The sequence below is a fragment of the Theropithecus gelada genome, chromosome 2 (assembly GCF_003255815.1).
Source record: "Theropithecus gelada isolate Dixy chromosome 2, Tgel_1.0, whole genome shotgun sequence".
Classification (NCBI taxonomy): domain Eukaryota; kingdom Metazoa; phylum Chordata; class Mammalia; order Primates; family Cercopithecidae; genus Theropithecus; species Theropithecus gelada.
This window is the reverse complement of record NC_037669.1, coordinates 49,244,286-49,258,225: the sequence shown is the minus strand read 5'-3', so window position 1 is coordinate 49,258,225 and position 13,940 is coordinate 49,244,286. Positions and strand designations below refer to the sequence as shown.

At 51.9% G+C, this 13,940-nt stretch overlaps 1 protein-coding gene across 1 annotated transcript; it reads right to left on the bottom strand.

Annotated features, from left to right (window-relative positions):
* Positions 1–7,483: 7,483 nt before the first annotated feature.
* Positions 7,484–12,854, bottom strand: RHO (rhodopsin). The gene is made up of 5 exons (XM_025377237.1): positions 12,397–12,854; positions 10,511–10,679; positions 9,165–9,330; positions 8,809–9,048; positions 7,484–7,991 (listed from the first exon to the last, which is right to left on the bottom strand). The coding sequence occupies exons 1-5, from the start codon at positions 12,755–12,757 to the stop codon at positions 7,881–7,883; spliced, it is 1,047 nt and encodes a 348-aa protein (XP_025233022.1). The 5' UTR covers positions 12,758–12,854; the 3' UTR covers positions 7,484–7,880.
* Between the last annotated feature and the right edge of the window lie 1,086 nt (positions 12,855–13,940).

The following is a 13,940-nucleotide window of genomic DNA, read 5'->3' as shown; positions in this document are numbered from 1 at the left end:
ACCCATTCCACTCTAGGTGTAGATCTGAGACAAATGTATACACTTACATGCAAAGATGTTCATTTCAATCTTAGCAGAAATTCAGAACAACATAAATGCCCATCAGGTGGAGAGTAGACAAGTAAACTGTGGCCTTTTCTCACAGTGGAATAGCATGCAGTAGTGAAAAGGAGTGAACCAGAATGTATCGGAGAGTATGCCCCAGCTACTGAGAAGACAAAACTTGCGTGTGTGTGTGTGTGTGTGTGAAGGCACAATAGTTCTTTTTAATTTTTTTAAACTTTTTTTGTTTTTGTTATCTTGCCAGTCACAAGCAGTAGAAAAATGTTCTGAATGGGTTCATACCAAGGTAATAGTAGAAGTGGTTACCTCTGAGGAAAGGATGGGTTTTAAACAGACATGCATTCTTCTCTAGGTAGTCTCTTTATTGTGGAATTTTCCCAGAGGACTCTCCATCACCAGAGATCTGGACTCAGGGAGGCTGTGGCCATCAAAGTGTTCTAAAGTGAAATCAGATTTCACTCCCCTGTCTAGCACCCTGCATGGCTGCCCACTGCCCTTGGGTGAAAGTTCATGCTCTTCCGTCTGACTTAAAGAGCCTCCTCCCCACTCAAATCCCACAATTCACCCACACTGTGGCTCCTGGAATGGGCCATGTGCTGATATCAGGACCCTTTTGTCTCCTCTGTGTGTGTTGAATTGATGCAGAATTGCCCCCAATTTTTCACTCCTGCCCATATCTATGCCCATTTGCAATGCAACTTTGCAACCCCTCTCACATTTCTTGTTTGTTTGTTTGTTTGTTTGTTTGTTTTTTGAGACAGGGTTTCACTCTGTCACCCAGGCTAGAGTGCAGTGGTGCAATCATAGCTCACTGCAGCCTTGACCTTCTGGGCTCAAGTAATCTCCCACCTCAGTCTTCCAAGTGGCTGGGACTCAGGCACTTGCCACTATGCCTGGCTAATTAAAAAAAAATATATATATATATATGTGTGTGTGTGTGTGTGTGTGTGTATATATATGTACACACTAGAAATTTTATATACATACTAGAAAAAATATATATGTATATATATACTAGAAATGGAATCTTGCTATGTTGTCCAGGTTGGTCTTGAACTCCTGGCCTCAAGTGACCTCCCACCTGGCCTCCCAAAGTGTAGGTATTACAGGCATGAGCCACTGCACCTGGCCCCTCCCACATTTCTTAAATCTGAGCGGATTCCTTACATCTTATGACTTGCTTTGACCAATGGCAGAAGTGATGGTATGCCAGTCCTATTGCCATGTGAACTAGCCCTAGCTAGCCTGCCAGATGCTGAGGCCCATGGCCGTCATCCCTGTTACCCGGCCATCTGAGGGTCAACCAGCCAGTCCCCAGCCAACCCTCCAGTTGACCACAGATGCTTGCATGAGCCCAGCCGAAATTGACCAAGCTTGGTTCAGATCAGCAGATCCGTCTGGCTCATCCAGAGTCATGAATGACATGCAGTTTGTTGTTTTAAGCCATGAAGTGTTGGGGTTGTTTGTCTTGCCGTATAAGCCAATTGATGCACTTGGCCTAGAAGGCCCCTCTGTACTCACTGCCCCCTTTCTCTGGACTCTTTCCCATTCATCTTTTGGCCTCAGTGTAGATGCCGCATCTTCAGAAAAGCCTTCCCTGGCCCCTAGAAGGTTAGGGGCTCCTCCTCTGGGCTCTGCCAGGCCCCAGCCTTGCTCCTGGAGAGCCTCAAGCGCTCTGAATCGCAGCTCTGCCTTCTGTGTCTCCAGCCTTTGTGCTCTGGGGGAGGAGCGGGGCTGTATCTGTCTTGTTCCTGGTAGTATCCCTGGTGCCCAGGGCAGCACCTGGCACACAGTCGGTGCTCAGTACCCATTACTGTGATGCCTGGAGGTCCCAGTGCTGGAGGCCTGAAAACCATCTTCCGGGACTATGCTGGAGCAGGAGCCGAAGCAAAGAGGCAAATGGAAGTTGGCACAAATGGGGGCAGCAATTTTGATCACATTTATGGGACACTTCCAAGAATTGAGAAGTAGAGCAACACTCAGCGATAGAAACATTCCCACGAGCTTCATCCGAAACCCTGCTCCCGGCTGTGCCAGGATCGAGTTTCGCATTCGAAGGGAAGAAGCTCTAAAATGTGCTGCATATTCTAAAAATTCCTCTAGAGGATTGCCTTTTTACAGGGAAATGGTAATTCTGAGCATCAGACTGCGGGGAGGACGGGCCGCTTGGTGAGCTTCTGTGATTTTTTTATTGAGGCCTATATGAAATGTAACTTCTGCTGAGAACTAGTTATGAAACACTGAATGGGGTCGGCCTACATGTGAACTTTCCTACAGTTCTGAAGATCGCAGTTGTGAAGATCACAGTTCTGAACTTTTGGAAGCAGTTTTAGGGTGTCTGCTTTGTGTAACTCCAGCCCCTGTAACATCAGGACATTTGTGACTTTTCTTTCCTGACTTTGAGTCAGTAAATACGTAAAGGGCGGGGTAGAATAACTGCCACATTCGACGTCCATATAAATATTTTATAGTCACTATTTTATTTATGCATGGAGAAGCTGAAGTTCAGAGAGGACCTGCACTTCGATCTTCCTGAGCTCCTGGGCTGCAGCCTGGAAGCCCTTTGTTTTAGTGAAGAAATAGGCCATAGGCCAGACATGGTGGCTCATGTCTGTAATCTCAGCACTTTGGGAGGTTGAGGCAGGCGGATTACTCGAGCTCAGGAGTTCGAGATCAGCCTGGGCAACATGGCAAAACCCTGTCTCTACTAAAAATACAAAAAATTAGCCGGGCGTGGCGGTGCACTCTTGTAATCCCAGCTATTCGGGAGGCTGAGGGAGGAGAATCGCTTGAACCCAGGAGGCGGAGGTTGTAGTGAGCTGACATCGCGGCACTGCACTCCAGCCTGGGCAATAGACTGTGTCTCAAAAAAGAAAAGAAAGAAAGGAAGAGAAGAAAAGCAAAGGAAGGAAGGAAGGAAGGAAGGAAGGAAGGAAGGAAGGAAGGAAGGAAGGAAGGAAGGAAGGAAGGAAGGAAAATAAGTTGGCTATAACTCCAAAATCACAAGTGACTTAAACAAGAAACCATGAAACTCTTCCCTCCTGAAACTCTTGAAGTATAAGTTGGCCAGGGCTGTTAAGACAGCATGGGGGAACCATGGTGAGACACACCAGAGAACGCTGCCATTCTCTGTCCTCAGATTCTGTCTCGTGATCTAATATGGGTGCAGAAGCTCCAGTCATCATGACTACCTTCCAGCCAGCAGGAAGAAAAGACAAGAGGAAAAGGAGGGCACTTCCATTCTCCAAAATGCACAACCCAGAGACTACACACATCATTTCTGAGTACCCTACAGTGACTGGACCTTAATGTCCTGCCACCACAGTGCAAAAGAAGCTGAAAGATACTGTGTTGTGTTGAGCAACCAGGTGCCCAGCTAGAACCTAGTATGATATTATTAACAGAAGGAAAGGGAATGAATATCGGGGCAGTTAGCACTTGCTTCCCCGCTTTTGCGAGACCCCCCTCTCTGTGTTAATCTCCTTACATGTCCATTTCCTACCACACAAGGGGCTGCCTCCTTTGAACTTAGTTCATGTCTCTGGGAAGGGAATTCACATTTATTGAATGTCTACTGTGCACAGCACCCTTTATACAAATACTCTCATTAGACCCTGTAGACAATTCTACCGAGTGGGATAATTCTCTCCTGTATAGCTGAGGGGCCTGAGTCTTGGAGCAATTCAGGGACTTGCCCAAACCAAGTACAGTGGCTCATGCCTGTAGTCACAGCACTTTGAGAGGCCAAGGCAGGAAGATCCTTTGAGGTCGGAAGTTCAAGGCCAGCCAGGGCAACATAGGGAGACTCCATCTCTACAAAAAATAAAAAATAAGTCGGGTGTGGTGTTGTGTGCCTGTGGTCCCAGTTACTTGAGAGGCTGAGACAGGAGGATTGCTTGAGACTGGGAGGTCAAGGCTACAGTGAGCTATGATGGCACCACTGTACTCTAGTCTGGGTGACAAAGCGAGACCCCATCTCAAAAAAGAAAAAAAAAAAAAAGAAAGAAAGAAAGAGAAAGAGAGAAAGAAAGAGAAAGAAAGAAAAAAGAAAGAGGAAGGAGGAAGGAAGAAGGAAGGAAGGAAAGAAGAAGGAAAGAAAAAGAAAGAAAGGAAGGAAGAAAGAAAGGAAGAAAGAAAGAAAGAAAGAAAGAAAAGAAGGAAAAGAAAGAAAAGAAAGAAAAGAAAAGAGGACTTGCCCTGAAGCTACATAGTTGAGAGGGGCACCCACTGTCTCCTTAGGGGGCACCTCAGGCTTTCAGGGGGGCATGTCTCCCTTGGCGTGAGAGAGCTCTGTGGCCATCTGAGTCCCCAGTGCATTCTGGCATGGGGTCAGCTTGCTCAGGTTTGATTGAATGGAGCTGCCATTGTACCTAAGAGGCTGTACCTCTTAGGTATCATTACAATGATAGAGATAGTCTCATTGTACCTAAGAAGCTGTACCTCTTAGGTTGTACCTCCTGCTGGCCGCCTGGAGATGAAGTGTGGACAAACTTACTGCAGCTTAGGGCAGCAGCTCCTTCTCTTTATGTACGCAAGTGCCACTAAGCAACTGTCAAGTCATTTGTAAATTAAGGAGGTGGAGGCTTTCCTGTCTATCAGGACAAACCAGAGAATGTTCTGGTGTTAGAGTAAAATTTTCCTCTGGACATGAGGCTGGGGCAAATGTACCATTTCTCAGAAAAAGTGGACTGGGTTGGGGGTTGGGGTGGGGAGCTGGGATGGGCTCCCTGCAAGTCAGGACAGCTAAGATGCCACTGTCCCACCCACTGCCACCCTGGCCCAACACAGCATCCAAAACAAAGGGTGCCAAAACCTTTGGGACCACCCATAGGAATCTTCTCCCTCATGTCCTTGAGATGAGGAGACAGGAAGGCCTGGTCCAGCCATGTGCCCAGAAAATACCAACTTAGAGTCCATTCCCTCTGGGTTGATGCAGGCTCTGCTCACCCTGCCTCCTGCCCTCCTACTTCAGGTAACAGCACCTGGGCTTTCCTTTGTGAAACCTACCTCTCCCCATTCAGCCTGCTTGGGCTGCAGGGTGAGCATGTGACCTAGGTCTGGCCAGTCAGAGGATGAATCCCCATTCCAGTCATGGTGATGCAGTTAGACCTGTGTATGCCTAGCGTTCCATTACTGGAACGCTAAGCATGTGTGAGTTATTTATATCTTACTGTTCAAGGTCATTGCCAAGGTCTGATTGCAAAAATCCAAAAAATTGCAACCTCAGGCATAAATGAGCCACATATGATCAGGTGACCTAGGCCTGGCCAATCACAGAATTAATCACCATCTCAGGCATGGTGATATGCTGTACCTGAAGCCCCGGGCTTTTTGGTCATGTGGAGCCAGCAATGTGTGCCTTTTGCTTCAGCCTAAATGAGCTGGATTTCCTATCACTTGCAACCAAAAGTATCCTGACTGATATTACCTAGTGAGTCAGAGTAAAGAGGGCCAATGATAGAGATCCCAGCGCAATGTGCCCCAGCCCCACCAAGGCACCGAGCATCTGCTATCTCATGCTCCTGCCCTCCTTCCTCACCTTGGAGGAGGGGGTGACTCTCGGGAGCTACAGCTCCAACCTGTTCCCCTTTGGGACAGGGTCTCTAGTAAGGCCAGCTCTGAACTGAGGCCCAGTATCGCCAAAGTCTCTCATCTGCTGCGTGCTAGGCAGTAGGCTGGCCACTTAAAGTCCACAATCTCATCTAATCCCCTTAGGATCAGGTGTTTGTTTTTTGTTGTTGTTGTTTGTTTGTTTCGTTTTGTTTTGTTTCGTTTGGAGATGGACTCTCCCTCTGTTGCCCAGGCTGGAGTGCAGTGGCGTGATCTCGGTTCACTGCAACCTCTCCCTCCCGGGTTCAAGCGATTCTCCTGCCTCAGCCCCCTGAGTAGCTGGGATTACAGGCGCCTGCCACCATGCCCAGCAATTTTTGTATTTTTAGTAGAGATGGGGCTTCACCATGTTGGTCAGGCTGGTCTCAAACCCCTGACCTCCTGATCTGCCTGCCTTGGCCTCCCAAGGTGCTGGGATTACAGGTGTGAGCCACTGTGCCCAGCCAAGGTCAGTTTTAAGATTCTCTTTTGCAGATAAGGAAGCTCAGAGAGGTGACAAAACTCGTTTGCAGTTTTATGGGTCACCTGTGACTCTATGACCCCAAAGTTGGGGTTTTTCCCATTCCCAGGGCTGCTTCCTCCACCTCTAGCCCCAGGGGACTCTATGCTGCTTGGCTCTGCCCATTGCTCAATCCAGCCATCCCAGGGTCAGGGATCAGGTGGAAGCTGGCAGTTTTCAATCTATCCTGTGGATAAAGAGTTTGAAAGCAACAAAACCCACCACCATTAATATCAACATAGGAGCTGAGCTTTCAATGGCCCAATTTGCCTTAGTCTCCAGGCAGAGCTGGGTAAAGCTAGAGCTTCTGGCTTTGCCTATATGGAGAGGCGGGAGCAGTTACTGAGGCAGCTCAATTCTGACACCTCAGAGATGTGGCCAGCTTTCTGGAGCAGACTGTCCAGAATGGAGAATCGACTAGCAGCTGCTGAAGATGGGCTTGTCTGGCAAGGGAAACTGGAAACGGGGGCCCATGAACATCCCCAGGGAAGGTGGGCCCAGTGGAATTTCCCACTGTTTGTTTCTAAGCTCTTTGAGATAAGGATGACATCAGGGACTCAGCTGTTCATTAAATGTGGGCTGGTGAGCATATCTTCTAGAGGCTCCATGCTCTAGATGCTGGGGCCCAGGTGCTAGGGCAAAAGAGCAGGTAACTTCCAGAGGCTGAGAGAAAGGCGTGTCTCTCCATAAGCCACACTGGGAAGGGGAGGCACGGGGTCTGGGGCCTCACAGTAGGGGTGATACCCCAGGCCCAATCTCACCCTCACTGAGAACTTGGCCTTCATCGCCCCACTCCCCCAATGTTGTTTTTTCAGGTGTGATGACTGCATTCTGCATTCCTGTGACTGTCCTTGTCTGCAGCCCAGCCCCAGCCCTGGTCTGGCTTTGACGCCTAGCTAATTTTTAAAAACCTGCCCCAAGGCTGGGTGAAACCCCATCATCCGAATGCCCAGTCTCAGAATGTTCACAATCAGGAGGTGATAATCATAATAATTAACTAGTTACATTAATTGATGTTATTCACAACATGAACTAGAATCTGTACAGCTCTTGCTATTTACAAGGTGCTGAAACATACACATAGACACACACACACACACACACACACACACACACACACACACCTCTTTTGGTCCTCTCAGTAGCTGCGTGTCGGCAGGACCAGGAATCTGGGATTTCCATTTTATAGGGGAAGAAAGTGAGGCCAGGGAGGGAAAAACAACTGCTCCTTATCATTAGCCAAGTATGAGTTGCTGCTGCTAAGAGGGTCTGAGAGGATAGATATATTCTCCCTTCGCTTTCATTCCTCCCTTCCTGCATCCATCCAGCATTTATTAAGCACCTACTGTGTGCCCCATTCTGTGCTAGACACTTATCCCTAAGCTGGGACACTTTTCCAGAAAGCAAGAATCCTCGTGTTCCTGAAAGATGAGTTGGGAGGAGGAGGGGCACAGATCCCGCTGGCCTTGGGGAACCTGGGACTCCAGATCAGTAGGTGTTGGTGGATGTCCCTTCTCAGGCTATCCCGGGTGAGTGAGGAGCCTCATTTTTCTCTCATTAATTATTTCTTAAAAAAAAAAAAATGAAGGAGCCTATGTGACTTCGTTCATTCTGCACAGGCGCTGCTCCTGGTGGGATGGCTGTGGCTGGGGGGGGGGTGTGGGGGACGGGAGACGCCTACAGTCAGCCACAGCGTCCTAGGCAGGTCTTAGGCCGGGGCCACCTGGCTAGTCTCCGTCTTGGACACGGTGGCAGAGGCCTCATCGTCACCCAGCGGGTTCTTGCCGCAGCAGATGGTGGTGAGCATGCAGTTCCGGAACTGGAAGGCAAGAGGCTTGAGTCAGGGCCAGGGCTGCCCACAGTGTGCTTGGAACTGGCACGTTAGTGAGGTTTGCCCCAACCCTTTCCCTGCTTCTGCCCCTCACAGTTCCAGCGCCCCGTCCACTCAAATCTGGCTTCCTGGAGGAAACTTGCTAAGCAGACGCTCCTCACCCCTAGAGATGCCAGGGACCCAGCACGAGGGGGCTGTGTCGCCCACGACATTTCATGGTGCCCTCTGTGTGCCAAGGGTGTTCTGTAAATTATCTCCTGTAATCTGAGAGTTGGGTGTTTTGCCCTTTCTATGGATGAGGAAACCAAAGCACAGAGAGGGGAATTGACTTGCCTGGGGTCACACAGTTAGAAAATGGCAGAGCTGACTTCAGAGACTGTTTACCCCAACTTCTGAGTTCCTTGGAGAGGAACCTTTACCCCTTTACCCCTCAGAATAAGACTTTTTAGCTCCTTAGTCAGCTTTATGGAGACTGGCCCATCCATTCCCCTCTTGGGACCTTCTGACTTTGACATTGGGCTTCCAGAACTATCTGGACTAGAGCTTCTCCCACCTCAGTGAGCATCTGAGCCACCTGTGGAGAGCTTGTTGGAAATGTAGGTTCCTAGGCCCTCCCTGAGATTCAGCAGATCTGGGTGGGGCCAGGAATCTGCGTTTCTCACACACTCCCCATTGAGACTGCTGACCCAAGACTGCTGCCAGTAGCCCTGATGGAGCCCCCTCCCCTGCCCTGGGACGCAGTTTGTCCTTGGCAGGCAGTGCCTGTGGTCTGGGACACTGGGGCCCTCCTACCCGCAGTAGGCACCTGCTTGTTCATCATGATATAGATGACAGGGTTGTAGATGGAGGCGCTCTTGGCAAAGAACGCTGGGATGGTCATGAAGATGGGACCGAAGTTGGAGCCCTGGTGGGTGAAGATGTAGAATGCCACGCTGGCATAGGGCACCCAGCAGATCAGGAAAGCGATGACCATGATGATGACCATGCGAGTGACCTCCTTCTCTGCCTTCTGTGTGGTGGCTGACTCCTGCTGCTGGGCAGCGGCCTGCAAGACAAGGGGCCCGGGTCCAGACCATGGCTCCTCCGGGGAGCAGGAGCCGCAGATACATGCTGGGGGCTGGACTGTCAGAGCCGTGAGGCTGCCCACTCCCCAGCCCGTACCTCCTTGACGGTGAAGACGAGCTGCCCGTAGCAGAAGAAGATGACAATCATGGGGATGGTGAAGTGGACCACGAACATGTAGATAACAAAGGACTCGTTGTTGACCTCTGGCTTGAGCGTGTAGTAGTCGATTCCGCACGAGCACTGCAAGCCCTCGGGGATGTATCTGAGGACGGGCAGGTAGGGAGAACCCGCCTGTGAGGGACTTGGCCAAGGCGCCTGCCGAGCGCTGGCCCTTTCTGGGGCTTCACATTCCCTTCCTGGAAAAGGGGATCATAAGCGTCTGCATGGCTGGGTGACGGGATGGAATATGGATCAGATGGGGATGCAGACGCACCTTGTGGAATCAGTGTCGCTTCACTGGTGGCTGCGGTACCAGATGATACCACCCAGCCTCTCCCGGCATGCCCAGCCCCAGCATCCACTGCCCTCTGAGCCTAGGGTTATGCCAGGCAGAGGTTGGTGAGGAGGAGGGGAGGCTCTGTATTTGAGGCAGTTTGTATGAACTGAGGTCTTCCTAGCCCCAGGGCAAGAATATTTTCCAGGTCAAAGACGGACACACAGGGTATCTAAGGGATCTTTGTGCAGCTTCTGGAAACAAGAGGTTTCCAGGGCACGTTGTTAGGATGTGGCAATGGTTCCTGATACTGGTGACAGTTGACTGGCCTCAGGAAACCCAGAGCGTCCAGAGGCTGTGCTTCCGGAGGATGGAACCAGATTGGAGAAGATGGGGAAAAAGTCCAGGGGGTGGACTCAAATTCAGCAAGGGGTAAGAAATGGACCCTAGCAAGACTGAGGAGGAAAAGGAAGTGAGAGTGGGAATTTTCTGGAGACAGAGGGACATGAGGCCTCAGGGGACCAGAGTCACCGGTCCTATTGTCCAAACCACTGTCCCCACTGTGTCTCATCTCAGCCCCATTTGGAGACAATCGCCTAGAGGCTGAATGGGACCCAGTTCCCAGGGGCCACAATATGGCCACCAGCACTAGGAAGGTGTGGCCTCCCCTGCTGCTGAGGCCCAAGGTTAGAGGGGGCTGCCCCCAGGGTACTAGACCAAAGAGGATTGGAATTTGCGCCTGGCTTAGTTGAGGATTAGGGGCACAGCCAAGGTGAAGGGTTGGGATGTCTTGGATTCTCTTTTACATAGAGCTCAGGAGATGGGACCAGCGCTTTTAGCAACATTAGAGTCTATTTCTTCTGCCCTACACCCCTACCCTGGGTGGGCATTTGGGCCAGGAGACATACAAGGCCAGTGCCTGGAACCAGACACTACTGGGTTTGAGTCCTGACTGGAGGACCCTACAAAGAGCCCCTGGAGCCTCTTCCCTTCTGCTCAATGCCATTACCTGGACCAGCCGAAGAGGGGGGGTGCGGCACAGGCCAGCGCCATGACCCAGGTGAAGGCAACGCCCATGATGGCATGGTTCTCCCCGAAGCGGAAGTTGCTCATGGGCTTACACACCACCACGTACCGTTCGATGGCCAGGACCACCAAGGACCACAGGGCGATTTCACCTGCAAGGCAGTCAGCAGGCTGTCAGCAGACCCCACTGCCTGTCTAAGGAGAGTGCACTCCCCCTAGATAGGGAGAGGGTAGCTAGGAAGGCAACCAGGAGTGGGAGAGGGACTTGAGGAGGCCTTGGGGAAGGAGAGAGCTTGGCACTGGGAGGAGGGGAAGGGACGGAGGGACCACGTGCTGAGGAGGGCTGGGCAAAGAAGCTCCAGGGAATGGGGGAAGTTGTTTGCTTAGTGCTCTGGGTCCATGAGGGACACGATTCAGATCAGGGGGTCACGATTGGACTGAGAACCCGGGTGGGTTTTTTTGTTTGTTTTTAACAGAAGAATGCATCCTAATGTGGGGCAGAGTTCTTTGTTGGGCAGGAATGCAGAGGTGGCGGAAACCCAGAATTGGCAGTCCTTCCTCCCTCTCTCTTCTCGGGAGATGAAACAACACGGGCAAGTGTGGCCCTCTCCTAGGAGCCATGAAGCAATGGGCAATGCTTTGCCCAGAGGAAGAAGAAGGAAATGATGAAATTGAGACATCTGCCCTGCTCACCACCCCATGAAGTTCCACAGGGAGAGTGGCCATATAGTTAATCAGCCAAACTGGGACATTTCTAACAGTGAAAGGGACAATAATTGTAAACTGGGACTGACCCTGCAGAGAACAACCATCCGTATGTGGCACACCACCTTCTGGCCAGAACTGGGTGATCTGTGATTATTGAATGTAACAAATACCCAACAATGCCAGAGATTCCCTGAGAATGGGACCGAGGCGGCAACCTGGACATGGGGGAGAGAGGGCAAGGCTGGCAGGGTGACGCTTGTGACTGGTGGTAAGCTCTCCTCGTCACCCAGCTTTGCAGTGGCTGCTGCTAACATCTCCTCCATCTCAGCAGATATTCCTGGATCACAGCCAGGAGACCTAGGCTGTTGTTGCTGCCTGGCCACATCCCTAAATAAGTCTATTCCCTTCTCCCTGCCTCAGTTTTCCCCTCTGTTAAGTGGGATCTGTTATCCCTGCAGCACCCCCATCTGTTTTCCTGTTAAATGCAAGACATTATTCTAAAGCAAAAAGCAGCTGCTTCAGAGGGGCTGCATGCAGTTCTCAACACCAGGAGCCTTGGAGCACGGCACGGAGGCTAGAGGGGCACCCAGGGACGGGGGGCTGGTAGGGGAGGCAGAGGATGCCAAAGGGGACCAAGCCCATTACCCAGCACAGGGAAGACTCAATGACTGGAGAATGGAGAATCCACTTCCTACCCTGGGCTTGGGCCCCCAGAGAGGAGGGGTCTGGCTTGCCCAGCTCTCTCCTCAGTGCCCAGCCCGGGTCTGACCTGTTTTCCGAGGGAAACAGAGGCTTGGTGTTGCGAACACGGCCCAAGATGGATGCGGGCTTCAAACTCAACTCTGCCCCCATCCCATTGTGACCCCCAGCAGGGCACTTGACTTCTTTGAGCCTCAGCTCAGTTTTCTTGCTGTGAAATTAGATAAGCGCATGTTGCTCCAGGTAAGATCAAGGTAGCGTTCAGTGTCAGCCCTGCACAAACAGCAGCCCGGCTATCACTGTGTATGGTGTTTGTTGACTGAATATATGAGGGCCTTGGGTAACGCTGACAGGAGAGGAGAAGGGAGAAGGCCTCTCAGCCACTACCGCCAAGCCCGGGACTGTCCCAGACCCCTCCATGCTCCCGGGCTCCTGCATGCCCCACCCGCACCCGGCTCATACCGCCCAGGGTGGCAAAGAAGCCCTCCGCATTGCATCCTGTGGGCCCGAAGACGAAGTATCCATGCAGAGAGGTGTAGAGAGTGGTGGTGAAGCCACCGAAGACCATGAAGAGGTCGGCCACGGCTAGGTTGAGCAGGATGTAGTTGAGAGGCGTGCGCAGCTTCTTGTGCTGGACGGTGACATAGAGTGTGAGGAAGTTGATGGGGAAGCCCAGCACGATCAGCAGGAACATGTAGGCGGCCAGCATGGAGAACTGCCATGGCTCGGCCAGGTAGTACTGCGGGTACTCGAAGGGGCTGCGCACCACGCCCGTCGCGTTGGAGAAGGGCACGTAGAAGTTAGGGCCTTCCGTGCCATTCATGGCTGTGGCCCTTGTGGCTGCCCTGCGTCTGCTCCCACCCAAGAATGCTGCGAAGGCCTGGGCTCAGCCACTCAGGGCTCCGGCTGGATGACTCTGGGCTCTCACCCCCCCAGACCCTTATAAAGTGACCTCCCCCTCCTAAGCTCCTGGCTGAATCAGCATCTGGGAGATTGGGGGTGTTCATAATCATATTAATCCCGCTGCAGAAACTGAGGGCCTAATTGGCTTCCAAGAGGGGCCAAGGTGACACCAGGAGGAAGCCTGAGGTCAGGGAGGGGAGGTACTCAGGACCCTGGGAAAGGGAGAAGGCCCCTAACTTCTACATGGCTTGTCTGTCCCAAGGTCCCAGCTCAGTCTGGTGGCCTTGGTCTGAAATAGGGACCGTGGGTGTCTGTGCCATTTCCCTTGGCTTAGTACGAGCTGACTTCAGATCTTCGTCTGGACTGGACAGTGAGCTTCTGGACAGCTAGAGACTTTCTAGTTTATTCTCCCAGTCTCTCATCTCGTCACACAGCCCCTTACCTGTTCGTTCCTCCGCAAGTTACCTCTGGGCTCGTCCAGTCCCCACACTCCTCTGACAGGAGGAGCTCCATGAGGGCAGGGGCTGCATCCTGCAGCTTCTATTTCCAGTGCCAGACACATGGCCTGGGGCCCAGGAGCCCAATCATTGTTGCATGGAATTGGAATTCACTCTCTTGTTCGTTCATTAAACATTTATTTGCGGGCCCCTGGGAATACAAAGATGGAAAGAAACAGCCCTGCCCAGAGGAGCTTAGGGGCTGAGGAGGACTCAGATATGGGATGAAGCAGATTCCGCCCAAGGTGTCTGTGAGGTGGAGACGGGGCCTGACTGCCTGGGGGATGCAGTCCAGGAGGCCACGTTTGGGCCTTTGAGAGAAGGAGCAGTTTGCCAGGTGGCTGGGTGGGGAAGACCTGAGCTGGGGGCAGTTGTGATGGGTCTTGAACGCCGGGGAGCCTGGCTTTATCCAGAGGGAAGTGGGCAGTGGCTTGGGCAGATCACTGGGGTAGAAAGGTGACTCGGATGCCCCAAAGATGGAGTGGAGGGAGGGAGGATGGAGGGGGCTACCAGAGCAGGGGAGGGACAGAGCCCCTCAGGGGACTCCAGTCCGAAAGGGAGGCCAGCCCTGGAGGCAGCAGACAGGGCACTGTTGGGGGGGGTCTG